The sequence below is a fragment of the Apteryx rowi genome, unplaced genomic scaffold (assembly GCF_003343035.1).
Source record: "Apteryx rowi isolate R43461 unplaced genomic scaffold, aptRow1 scaffold_284, whole genome shotgun sequence".
Taxonomy (NCBI): domain Eukaryota; kingdom Metazoa; phylum Chordata; class Aves; order Apterygiformes; family Apterygidae; genus Apteryx; species Apteryx rowi.
In genome coordinates this window covers 430144-442412 of record NW_020449241.1, presented here as the reverse complement: position 1 = coordinate 442412, position 12269 = coordinate 430144, and the positions used below count along the sequence as shown (strand labels likewise).

The 12269-nt window shown below is 40.5% G+C and overlaps 1 protein-coding gene across 1 annotated transcript; it reads right to left on the bottom strand.

The window, feature by feature from the left end:
- Window positions 1–3591: 3591 nt before the first annotated feature.
- TACSTD2 (tumor associated calcium signal transducer 2) lies at window positions 3592–11362 on the bottom strand. Its single transcript, XM_026069015.1, has one exon. The coding sequence runs from the start codon at window positions 7579–7581 to the stop codon at window positions 6646–6648; it is 936 nt and encodes a 311-aa protein (XP_025924800.1). The 5' UTR covers window positions 7582–11362; the 3' UTR covers window positions 3592–6645.
- Between the last annotated feature and the right edge of the window lie 907 nt (window positions 11363–12269).

Below are 12269 nucleotides of genomic sequence, written 5' to 3'. Positions count from 1 at the left end.
CGAGGCGGGAGGGGCGCGAGGCGGCAGCACCCGCCATTTCGCGGGATCCGCGCGCGCGCGGTGTCTCCTCAGGGGCTGCTGAGGCGCCGCCGTTCCCCCTGCCCTGCCCGCCGTGCTGTCGTAAGGCTGCGGCCAGGCGGGCGCCTGCGCTTCAGGCGACTCCTGCATCCTTGGTGCTGGCCCAGTTACGAAGCCCTAGGGCCGTACAGCAGCCTGTCCTTCAGGCCCCTTCTGCTCTCTGTCTTCTCAGCCGCCCCTGCTCCGTCCCTCGCGCTGGGTTGCCGCTGTGGCCTGGCGTCAAGGCGCTTGCCGCTACTGCATGGGAGCCGCTGCCACCGGGAGCGGTGGGTGGGGAGGGGATGGCTGGCTTTTCCCAGGCCCCAGATGATGGCCAGCTGCTAATCCAGTGTGTAACTTCTGGCCAGCCCCTCTGGCCTAACAGTCACGCATCTACCTAGATGCTGAATTGAACAAAGGAGCTGACAGGTTACTTGATGAAGAGGTGCAGCTGGAAGGTGCGGGTGGTAATGACGGGGCAGCCCACGCTTCAGACAAGCCACAGGCCTTTGCTGTAAACAAAGGTCCCCTTGCTGGGAAAGGTGAGGAAACGCAGGCCTTTGCCCTTTGCGGTCACATACAGACTGCGTGAGCCCAGTCCAGCATTGCTCCCTGTTCGCTGAACTCCTTTTTATTCCATCCCTTTCTACTATCGGCATCAAGCCTCTTTGCTGGCACAGTCCTTTCCACTGGGGACAGCAGCCTGGGAGATGCATAGTGACTGGACTTCGGAGTCCAGGCCAAGAAGAAACCTTATGTAGTGATAGGTAAAAACTCTCTTTTCAGTTGTCGCAATTCCCTTTTAAGACCTGCCCTGCCTCTTTTAACATAAGGGATGTGAAGGGTAAAAGCTGTCAGTCAATTAGCGTGGCATTAATTTTGGTGACTGTGAGCTTCAGTCATGAAAACAGCTGAGCTGCAGCAGCCAAAAGGCAGTCTGTCTAACCTAAGGCCTGTGTGCATCTCAGCTGTCAAAAAAATAAAGAACTGGGATGCAAACTCTCATTTATGACTGTCTCCTGATGCTTACGTCCTTATTTCTTAGCCTTTGTATTTGCCTGCTTTTCTTGTCCTCTTCATCTAGCATTCTCCATTCCTAAGCAGAGCATGAAAGCTTTCTACCATCTGTGGAACAAATTTCATTCTTCCACCTCACTGAGTCTCCATTTTCCTTCAAATCTCAAAGCTGAAAATGGGTTTATTTCTTTGCATATTTCTTTCTGCTATTATTTGTTTCTCCAATTGTGTTATTGAACTCTGTCTGCATAGAGGGTATAGGAGCTATTTCTGCATTCCTCACCTAAATTCCTATTAAACTCAGTGGATGTTTTGAGTGTGCAAGGAATACAAGATGGGGCTAAAAATTTGTATTCTACGTTCTGCACTTCTAAAATCTCCAAAAGCGGCATTGCTCATAATTAAAATTTAAAAGCAGACAAGCAGCAAATACAGCACAGATAATTATAGGATATCTCTGTCAGATACCAACTCTAAATGTCTTTCTATGTGAAAATCTGGTAAATAGTTGATCACTGGCTAGTTATAAAGTGGTATTTTTCTATACATAGACAGCTAGTTCAAAAAAACATTCAAACTAGCCATTTTATACCATGGCTACTGTTGAAGTTTAATGAATATATCTACATAGCACCTTTTTTTCTGAGGAAATCATAGAGCTTTAGAGAAGTAGGTAAGATTTACTCCTTGTGCAGACTGAGATTTTGATCACCAGCTTTGTCTCTTCAAAAAAGACAGTGCAGTTYGCATTTCTGAAGACGACCAGAAGGCAAATTCTCATGCCTTAAGACTATGTAAGACCTACTTAGAGATCATAAGTGGTGTATAGGTTTTCTGATGACACTGAATTTCACTGTTGTTCATTGATCTGTAAAGGTTATTAAGATCATGAACCATTTTCACAGTCATTTTTTTTTAAGATGAAATGCATATTATGCATACTTATGAACTGTGTACGTGGTAGGATGGAACTTACAGGAGCGGCTTATCATTACCCATCCCCAAATCCCTGCTACAAGTCAGTGTGGAGGAAACCACCTTGGATCAAAAACCCTTGATTGACTAGATATGAGTTTCTCAATGCTTTTGCTCTCCATATACACTCTCCACTATACAATAATTCTTAGCACAATTAACAGAGGAACTTGTTCAGTGGCAAAATTGGGGCATCTAAAATACAAAATTTATCTGGAGAGACTGAAAAAACTGAGAGAATTACAAAGCTAACATTTCCAACAACAGAAAAGAACATATGAAGATGGGAAAGAAAAAGGAGAACCCAATAGACCTGTGGAATAGAATGTGGAAAATAGTGCTGTGTCCTACACACTACTGTGTCCCCGCAGTGCAGTGAGGGGGAATGGGACAAGAAAAGGATTGTCTTTGTCATCCAGGACAGCAGTGGGCTTGGGCTACATTACTACTGATGAGAGCTAGAGCAGCCTTCAGGCTGGCTCGGTACGGAGTAGGATCTGCTGCCATAAAGCTTCCCCTAGGGCTCGCCCAAGGCCGCAGAATTGGTAGGGCTTGCCTGCTCCAACATAAACAAAGTGCTGTGTGCATCTTTAAGTATAGATGCAGGAATGCATGCATGCACGTGCACCCTACCCCCCAGTCATTTGTAAACTAATGCAGACATGTATGAGAACAGAAGCTTGCATATATAAACAGGCCTGGATTTCACCAGGGGAACAGACGGAACAGAGTTTAAGAGGATTTTAATCCCTCCATGAGTCCTTATCTCTCATTTCCTTGTTGTAGCATTAGCATTGCTCCTGGCACTGTCCTCAGATCTTGAGTAGTTCGAAAAATGCTTTCTGGTTGTTTTTTTTTTAACTAGAAATTCAAAGTGAGATAGGAGACAAGGCTAAAGGCTTCTTTATGCCGCTGCACAAAAGCGGTTGTAGCGCTGTATGGAAAGGGCACCGCTAGCCTCTTCAGAGCCATAGCACAGAACCAAGGTCTCCTTCTCTGCCAGCAGTTATTTTGGGCTCTGTAACTAAAGCAGCCCTTCACTAGTTGGAATTGCAGAATATAGGTTAGGTCCCAGACAGCTCTGCCTTCATTAAAATGAGCATACCTTATATCTGTTATATAATATATATAGGTAGTAGCTCAGAGCTCCTCATTCCTATTGCTCTTGTGTTTATTCCTGCATCTACTTAGAGATACATAAGTATATATGCATATATACAAAAATACACACACAATGTTTTATAAAAGCTTTCCAAAACAAAACAATGCACTGAATACACTAGCTTCTTTTGGGTTTACTTAGAAATAAATGTGTGATTGATGTTAGTTAACGTTGCTCAGGACACTGCTCGAAAGCTGTCAGCCCATGCCATCTAGAGCACAAAACCACCATTGCTATCACTGTGTTGGCTGTGCCCACAGATCCCACTTCAAGGAGCTTACAGCCTATCCAGTTAAATCCAATAAACAAAAATGACATTAAAACAGGATGACATAATCAACAAAAGGACGAACAGAAATTTAAGAGTTAGACTTTTGAAATTAGAATGAATAACAAAAAACATGTTTATTTTGCAAAATTTAAAACTGACAAGGAGTTCATTTTATCCTTAGAAATTATTTCGAGTAAGAACATCAGTGGTGGACAGAATGTCAAACAAGCTGAACATCATGGTTCGCTACAGTGAAATACTTGATCTGCCATATGTGAAAGAGATATTAATGTATAGCCCAAGAGATGATGACTGAAACAGCAGGAGAGAAATGAGTACTTAGCAGGAGCAATAGGAGAGTATGTTTATTTTATTAAAGTCCAAATCTTATAATAGTTTTACATAGCTTTATTCAAGTAAATGACATAATCCAAAGAGATGTTCTCTGTCCTGTGTACTGCAATTAATCTTCCTTTTCTTTTGATTAACTGCAGGCATGTACCTTATTACTGCCATTAAACGTCCCTAGTGCTTTTCCAGCCCCATAGCAGCACGCACAGTCTACCAGTTCTTGATGCCTAACAAGGAAATAACTGACCAAAACACATCTTTTTCATGGGGCAGTCCTTTCATGATTATTTAAAGTATGAATAGCACCATAACTATGGTCTCCTCTCAATCTCAGTTTCTAAAAAGAAAAGCAGGAGCCCAAAAGAGACACTCACACACTGTCACCTATCTGTTAAGATTTGTGTTTTTAAAACAATTTAGTCTCTTTTGCCTCACCTAATGAGAATTTTGCCAATATGTTTATACTGCTTTCTGCTTAATGTGTTTATATTCTGTTTTAATATAAAATCTTCTCTTTCATCTTAGGAAAACAAAGTATTTTCATGAGACAAATAAGAAAACTGAAGCGGTTAGAACACTGTTAAAAGTCACAGTATCTCCCCCAGAAAAGACTGCATGTCTTATGTTTTTCAGCCTACACTAGTAAATCCTGTCTCTTATTTTCTAGAAATTTGCATTCTAATTAAACTATTTGCCCAGTTGCAGTAGACATGAGTAAAATGAACAGCAGAATTTGGCCTCTATTGTTTAACCAATTATAGCTCTCTTGGCGCCTTCTGAGATGTGTACCACCAGATGTGAGTGAGTGATAAACAGGACAGTCCTCTGGACAGATCCCATGACAGGGAAGGAATGGAAGCATCATCCAGATTGTATCTTCTCTGAGGGAAGGACACCACTAACATATCAAACAGACAGCTTTTATTAGTTCCACATATGTTAATTCAAGAACAAAAGGGGTTAAACAAAATTTTCATACTGATCCCATACTTCTCCAAGCCTGAGAGGTACCCAGCTCCAGATTTTCAGTTCAAACCATTTTATAAAAGAAGGCTATTTGCAAAACTGTGCGTGGAATTCGGCTAAGTTCTGAACTTCCCTATGACTTGGGAGAACTCAGCCTAGATACTTGATTTCCACCTCATCTTTTATCAGTACTAATGTACATACTTGACTAAAAAACTACCAGCTTGAACTTGGTGCCATAAGATATGCAGTAAATTACAGGCCCTGCTCCAAAACTTTTTGAATATATTATCACTGATGTCATTGCATAAAATCTAATTTTTGTGAAATGTGATACATCTGCCCCATTCCATATATCCAAAGTTCAAGTTTTTCCAGCAAGCAAGTGAACAACAATTAGGTTAAATAGAGATGCTTGTGTTCTAGCCACAAATACTAAAGAATAAGTCTCTTCATTTTCTGTTATAAACAAAGGTACAAACAGAATCTGAGCTTTTTCATTCTCTTCCCAGCATCCTATTCATTAACCTACACAAGTATTTGGATGGGGAGGGTGGGAGGAAGGGGAGCATTTTTTTGTACACTACAGTAATAAGTAGTTTACTCTAGAAGTTGCACATTACTGGATTTTTATTAGGATTACAAACTAGTGCCATTGAGACCAATTAAGAGAACTAAAGAGCTGACCCTTCTGGACTGCCTGTGTGTAGTGGTCTTGAATGTAACCACTGGATTTTTGAATGAAAACCAGATTAGGCTGATGAGACTTCAGACATCCATATACAGTGTGGAGAACACAACTGCCAATATTTAATTTTTTAATAACTATCACTACTTTCGTTCTAAAATGTCCTTCTTGGTGTATATGACCTACGAAACAAAGAACTCAGTAGATGAGCAGGTAGCGAAGTTGTCCAGTTCTAGTGTCTTGGCCAAATTCCAACTTCAATTACTACGTTCTTGTAAATTCCCCCTGCAGCTCTGATAGAATAAAGCTCTTTTCAGCTGGTCCTGGAGCGTTGTGTAGCATTCCTGTGAAGCTGTTAAACCCTGAAAAATATCTCCTACCATTACAGTTGCAAGGGGAATTTAGTTAGACAGAAAACAATCACCCAGGTTTGAATTTGGGCAGAACACCAAGGTTAACTTTCTTACACTTGCATCGATATCACGGGATCTTTGCCGACGACAAGCATCAGACCCTTGTTGAAAAGCACAAATGGGAATAGCTCACTGTGCTGTCTGAATACAAAGTCAGAAACTTGGCATCTGTGCACCTGGAAGTAACTGTGTTAATGTTTCCTAACAAATGACCGTATAAAAGCCTCTGATGTTGTAAAGTAAGGACCTTATCACAATTTCACTTATTTAGCAATATTTATGAAATTAATTGTTTATGAAAAAAGTTCCAGTAACTTTAGAAAACACCTGTTTCTTCAAAAACTTCTTTAAATACAGAAAGCCTGCCTTAGCTTATTTGGGTCACACAGCAAGTATTGGAGTTTCAGTAGCTAGATATACCAAAGGACTCTCAAAGTTTTTAAGCAAGCTCAACCAGGCCCACAGTATCAGCGAAACTATTCTAAATTATGCTAAATAGACAGTTATAACAATCTTCTTAACCTCTGAACTGGGACTCATTTCTTTAAAAGATTGATAACCAACTTCTAAATGAATTTATACCTAAAAGTTAGTCATTCTTAAACTAAAGTCATTCAAAACAGTAACTAGAAATTCTAGAAATCACCAGCAATTCCCTAGTAAAAGGGAAGACGCTCTCCAAACCCACCCACACACACTGAATCAGTTTGCAATTTTTACTTCTGCTGTTTTTGTTAAAGTTGCATTAAGACAATTGTAAAGTTGGTCTTCTCATTTCACCCATTTCTTTAATCTCGACTTTTTTGTATTTTCTTGTCCGCCGCCACCTCAGGATAACCAGCGCACTAACCCCAAAGACAATAGTCAGTGTCACCACTGTCACCACAGCACTAACGCCAGCAATCATACGGCTCGCAGAAAACTCTGGTGGCTTTTCATCAACATAGTAAATCAGTATTTTTTCAATATCCAGAGCTGCTCCATTAACAGAGACATTTAAGGTATTGTTAGAATGAAATAGGGAGTTGTCTTTTATATCCTTTTCAAAGTAATAAGCTACATCAGCTATATCTACATCATTGTCAGATTTCTCAAAGTCATTTTGACTTAAGCGGATTTGGATAAAAGGGGAATCATACTTCACGTCTGCAACGTACTTTGGATGCAGTTTGTATCGGTTCTGAAACAGATGTTTCAGGGCATTTGCTACTTCGAGATCTTCAAAGACACTGGACATTTTTTTGTGTTTCAGTTCAATGTAGATCCAGCTTGTTCTAACCAGTTCACTGCACTTTAGGCTTTTGTCCCCCTTTTCAGTTCTTCTTATTCCGGCAGTGTTGACGCACCAGCAAGTATCAGTTTGATTGCACTGCCTGGCTTTGAAGATACCACTGTCCTCACAGTCTGGATTGTAAATGCCATCATTATCTACAAACCCATTGCGAGGTCCATGGAAGCGCTTGCCCTTGCGGGGGATCATTTCTGCCTTCATCAGCAAGCATTTTGAAGTCAGCGTTGAACAATTTACCCTGTGATTTGAACCCACCAGCGTGCAGTTGCAGATCCCAGATACATCCTGCGTGCATACCGTCCACTTATTGGTCGCACAGGTACAACTCTCCTGCCCTGATGAAGCTACCACCAAAACCAAAATCAGCAAAACTCCAAACTGCAATTCCATATTACAGGTAGAAAGCGCAGAAGTCCGAAGCGATAGCAGGCACTATCTGAAGCTTAAACCCACAGAGTCTACTGGTTTCTACATGTTGGTGTGCTGCTCCCTTTTTCAAAATTCAAATCAAACCTGACAGACGGGTTCTCCTTCCAAAACAACTGGCCCTTCATAATCCACAAATCCCAGAGAAGCTGCACCTTCATCACTTTTCAGGGAGCGGCACCGATTCCCCAGATGCCTGTCTTCCCTCCTACTTAATGAGGAAACAACAGGCAAGAGACAAGCCCAACGTGAAGCATAGTTCCTACTGTGGACTTCCCCTACAGCTTACAGCACAAACCATCACTTATCCATTTTCATTCTTTAGACTTATGGTGTATGCACATAAACGTATCTGTAAGGAACATGCATTTGCACATASGCATATATTAGAGAACAGATCACGAGAGGAAGCAAAAAGCAAGCAGAGATAGAGCTGAGAGTACCAACCTCTCCCAGAAGCCTCTCTGTCCTTCCAGTTGTGGGGTCAGAACACGGTGAGCCAGAGCGGGATGAAGGAATCTGTACTGTCAGTATGCAGTAGCACTTCTTTGTGCTAAGGGACTGGTAGACATTGTTCAGTTACTCTGACTCTAATATCTACATGGAGATGAGAAAGGAGTCTGCCAGACATGAACGAATTGATGTTACTAAGCTTCCTCAAGGAGTTGTAGCAGGACAGGCTAACAGTCTCTAGAAAGATTGCTCCATAGAGTGGTTAAGCCTATGCCCATTTCTCTGGGCTGAATCTCACTCCTTAGCTGAGACATTCCCACTCCTCCACCTCCTTCGTGATTTTTCCTGCATCTTCCATCACACACCTCCTGTATCATTCCACTGTCTGGTTTCTTACTGATTACAGACCATCTCCTGACTACTTTCATATGTATGTATTTATAAAACAAAATCTTTTTTTAATGTATGCTCTAACCAAAAGCTGCAGTAGCTGCCAATTCAGGTCACAGGTGGAGTGACTGTTCCTCAGTTTGCTGACTACTCTCCTACTTACAGAGCACAGGAGCGCATGCTCATCTTCCAACATGGAAAGCTCGTCTCTCTGCCTTTCCTTTGACACATACTCATCCCAAGATAGTATTATGAATAACAATATTCATGCTTGTATTACCCCTACAGAATTGTTAGCAGTTTCTGAAGAAATCTTTCAATCTGAAAGTTGAGTAATGCCTTTCACAGTGCATCCCAGTAGCTCCCAAGCGTCCTAATGATCTACAAGCCATGAATCATCATTTGCATGTTTTGACAGCAACTGAAAGATATTTTTTGGTTTGCATTAAGCAAGTACAACATCTGATCTGCCAAACACTGTCAGGCACTTTATAAATCATTGTTTGGGGACCAATAATGACCACAGACACTGATATGCCATTCTCCCATCCACGCAGCTTACAAACTGCCTTCTTGCATTCAGTTCCTTCGATCTGTGCTGGTTTCCTTCCGAGGGCCCACCCTGCTTTAGATTACCTACTTGTAARTTATGACTTGTGTCTATGTAAACAGTAGGGAGTTAAACTGGCTGCCACTGAGTACTTACGACATAGCATATATTTAAATTAAAACTCTGGATGTAAATACCCTCTACCATTAGAAAAGGGCATAATCTGGAGCGCAGCTTTGCAGCTGGACCTATTCTTACTTCTAAACAAGCCACAGAAAGACACCCTACTTGGGGCCATGAAGATGAAGCAAGTTCCTTAATTTATTCCTGGCTCCTTTTAGGACTTGGAGCGCATTACTGTACCTCTGCATTTTATCCTTCCTTCAGATAAAAATAATCATAGGTAACCTATTTTAGAAAATAATGGAGATCTACAGCTAAAATTGTTACAAGTACTGTTAGAAGTTTCAAATTCAGGATTCTTCAATAATAGTTTAGTATGTCTTAGAAAATAATTATGGGAAAAGAACTAAGTCACTCATTACCTCTCTTTAATACAAGCAATACTTTTTTAATTGCACATCCCTCCTTCAGAGTCAAAATCTATTATCAACTACATGCTCATATCTTGTCTTTATTTCGTATTATGAACTTTATGGGTAGAGAAAGTAGATTGTTTTTCTTCTCTCCAAAAGGTTTTACTGGAGAACAGATCCTCAACAGCTATAAATCGTTATAGCTCACAACCAACTTTAATGGAGCTACGGCAGTTTATACACATGAGAGCTGAGCTGCTCTTGTACCTAGAAAGCACCATATGAATGGACAGTAATAGGATTTTTTTTTTGTAAATAGTATTTTGCCTGTATCATGTTTACAAAGATTCAGACTTGGCCTCAGCCTCATATCATCAGTAGAGAGTCTCCACATTTTACAGACAGCTATAGTGAAGTACGGAAAAATTAAGTGGCTTGTCAAAAAGTAATATATGAGAGAATAACCCCAGGTAATGAAAAAAGACGGTCCGTTTTCCCTGCTGTTGGAAGGATCTCACTGCTGTTAACTTTAATTATAAACTGCATTCGCTGCCTCTTCCCTCAAAGGTGGCCAGAAGTCCAACAGTTTTAGAACATAACATCACCAAGCAAGAAATGCAAAATAGTGGCAAGAAAAGCAGAAAGATGGAATAATTTTAAGTTATTAGAATTCTTTAAGTTATTAAAATTATTCCCTGACAGAGTTGCATAACTTGCCAAAATAAAAGTGCACTTCTACAATTACTTTTTTGTACTGGTAGATTTTACCTCTGTAAATAAGGAGGGGAACACACTTATTTTAAAGGCAAAAAAAACACTTACATAAAAGATGCCTCTAAGACACTAAAAAAATAAAGTATTATTTCCTTTAATCCAYATTAAATTTTAATGGCATTCCAAGAGTTAATTATTTAGAACAGCAGGCTGTTAAAGGAATCTTGCAGGAAATGTGGAGTGCATTATTTCTTTGCTGATCTCTGCTTCCATGGAAACAATTTCTCTGCATAATTCTAACTCTCATAAAAACAGGGCACTAGGTCTATGTAAAACAGCAAGACATTTCCAATTAAACAACCAGAATGCTTTTATCTAGGCCATTAAATACGTTGTTCAGTATCAGATACGACTACCGTGTTCCCTGGGATGTTAGCAGCCAGCTCCTTCCCAGGTGCTGGATGTGCGGGGCTAGACGAAGGGCCCCACGCACGTCCTTACTTCCCGTGCTGCCTCCGCAGGGTCAGCCGCAGCAGCGCGGCGGGTCTCCTTCCCTTTTGGGCTCGGGGTGCCCTGCTACGCCACACGTAGCCTTGCGTGGTGCGCGCTAACCTCGGTGCTGCCTGCTTGCTACCTCTGCGGCGTCTCCCTTTCCGCTGCGCGGCATAATGCTCAGCGGCTCCTAGGGGACCGAATTTTCTGTTAGCACAGCGGGAATAGGTTAACCTGGCTTCTGCCACTGGCAGAAGGAGATCTAGAAACAACATACTTGAATCAAATTTGGGTAATAAAGAAAGTTGTCCRAAAGATAATTTGATGACTACTTTCAGACTTCACTGGAATTATACATGAGAACACACACACCATATTACTTACTTTAGCGATCCTACCTACAGCCAGAATTATCTCTGTGAAAACAGTGTAGAGAACAGATCTAACGTTCCAGCATTGCTGCCAAGAGGTATCGCTGGATAATTTTCTGAAGGGGACTAAAGCAGCGGGTTTGGGAGAACAAATGAAAAAAGACAGATCTACACCAAGGTGCACAGCTTGCCCATAAAAATTAATCATTAGCTAGAAGTTCATATGCACTGGTTAGAACAGTTTTAAGTCTTAGTTCAAAACCACAGTCATATTTTCTATATTAAGTTTTACTTTTCAATATCAGTTATAACAAAGCCCCCTCTAGTGGTATTAAGTTTAGTTGAATCATTTTTATTACTATTAAGTTGGAATAATGTAATATCAGCTCTTAGGTTCAAGAGACGAGAAACTATTACAAATATGGAAGACAGCTGTTGAGTTATTGAGCAAACAGTCTTCATTAAAAGTCTCTTGGATACTATCAGTACGGAATATCAAAAAAGTGCGCAAAATGAGAAAAGTGAGTTAATATCCATGGCAACAGTGTTAACTTTTTTTTGCAACAAAACTATCCTCCTAGGAAAGTTWCTCATTAAAAAATAAAAATAAATAAATGGACAAAACACCCATAAGCACAAGGCATAAATCCCTGTGGAAAAGCACTGCTGATAAAAGATATTTGCCAAAAGTAACATATCTTAGGCATTTTCTTTTCAACTGCTGACTCTTTCAGTTTTAGTTATACCCTACCACTTGCTACTCACCTTTTTTCCTCTCTCCTGAGGAACTTAGCTAGGCATAATGGGTCTTCTTACATCAAGAAATAGCATATTACTCTTTAATGGTTATATTAAAATGGAGCTAGCTTAAAAAGAATGTCTGGCTGAAAAGAAAAATCAGCTTCTCATGAAGAGATTTAATGCCTTATACATGTTCAGTAGCAGAATTGGCAGTATTAGTAAAACAGACTTATCTTCTTAAAAATATGCCACTTCCCAACTCTTTAACAATACAGTCAAAATAAACTAGGAAAAGCAGACTAGTTATTTTCTTACCATGGCTCCTGCCAACAAAATTATTAGTCAGCAACACAATTGTTGTATTTCCTCCTGATTCACATAAAATATCCTACGATAATACTGGAT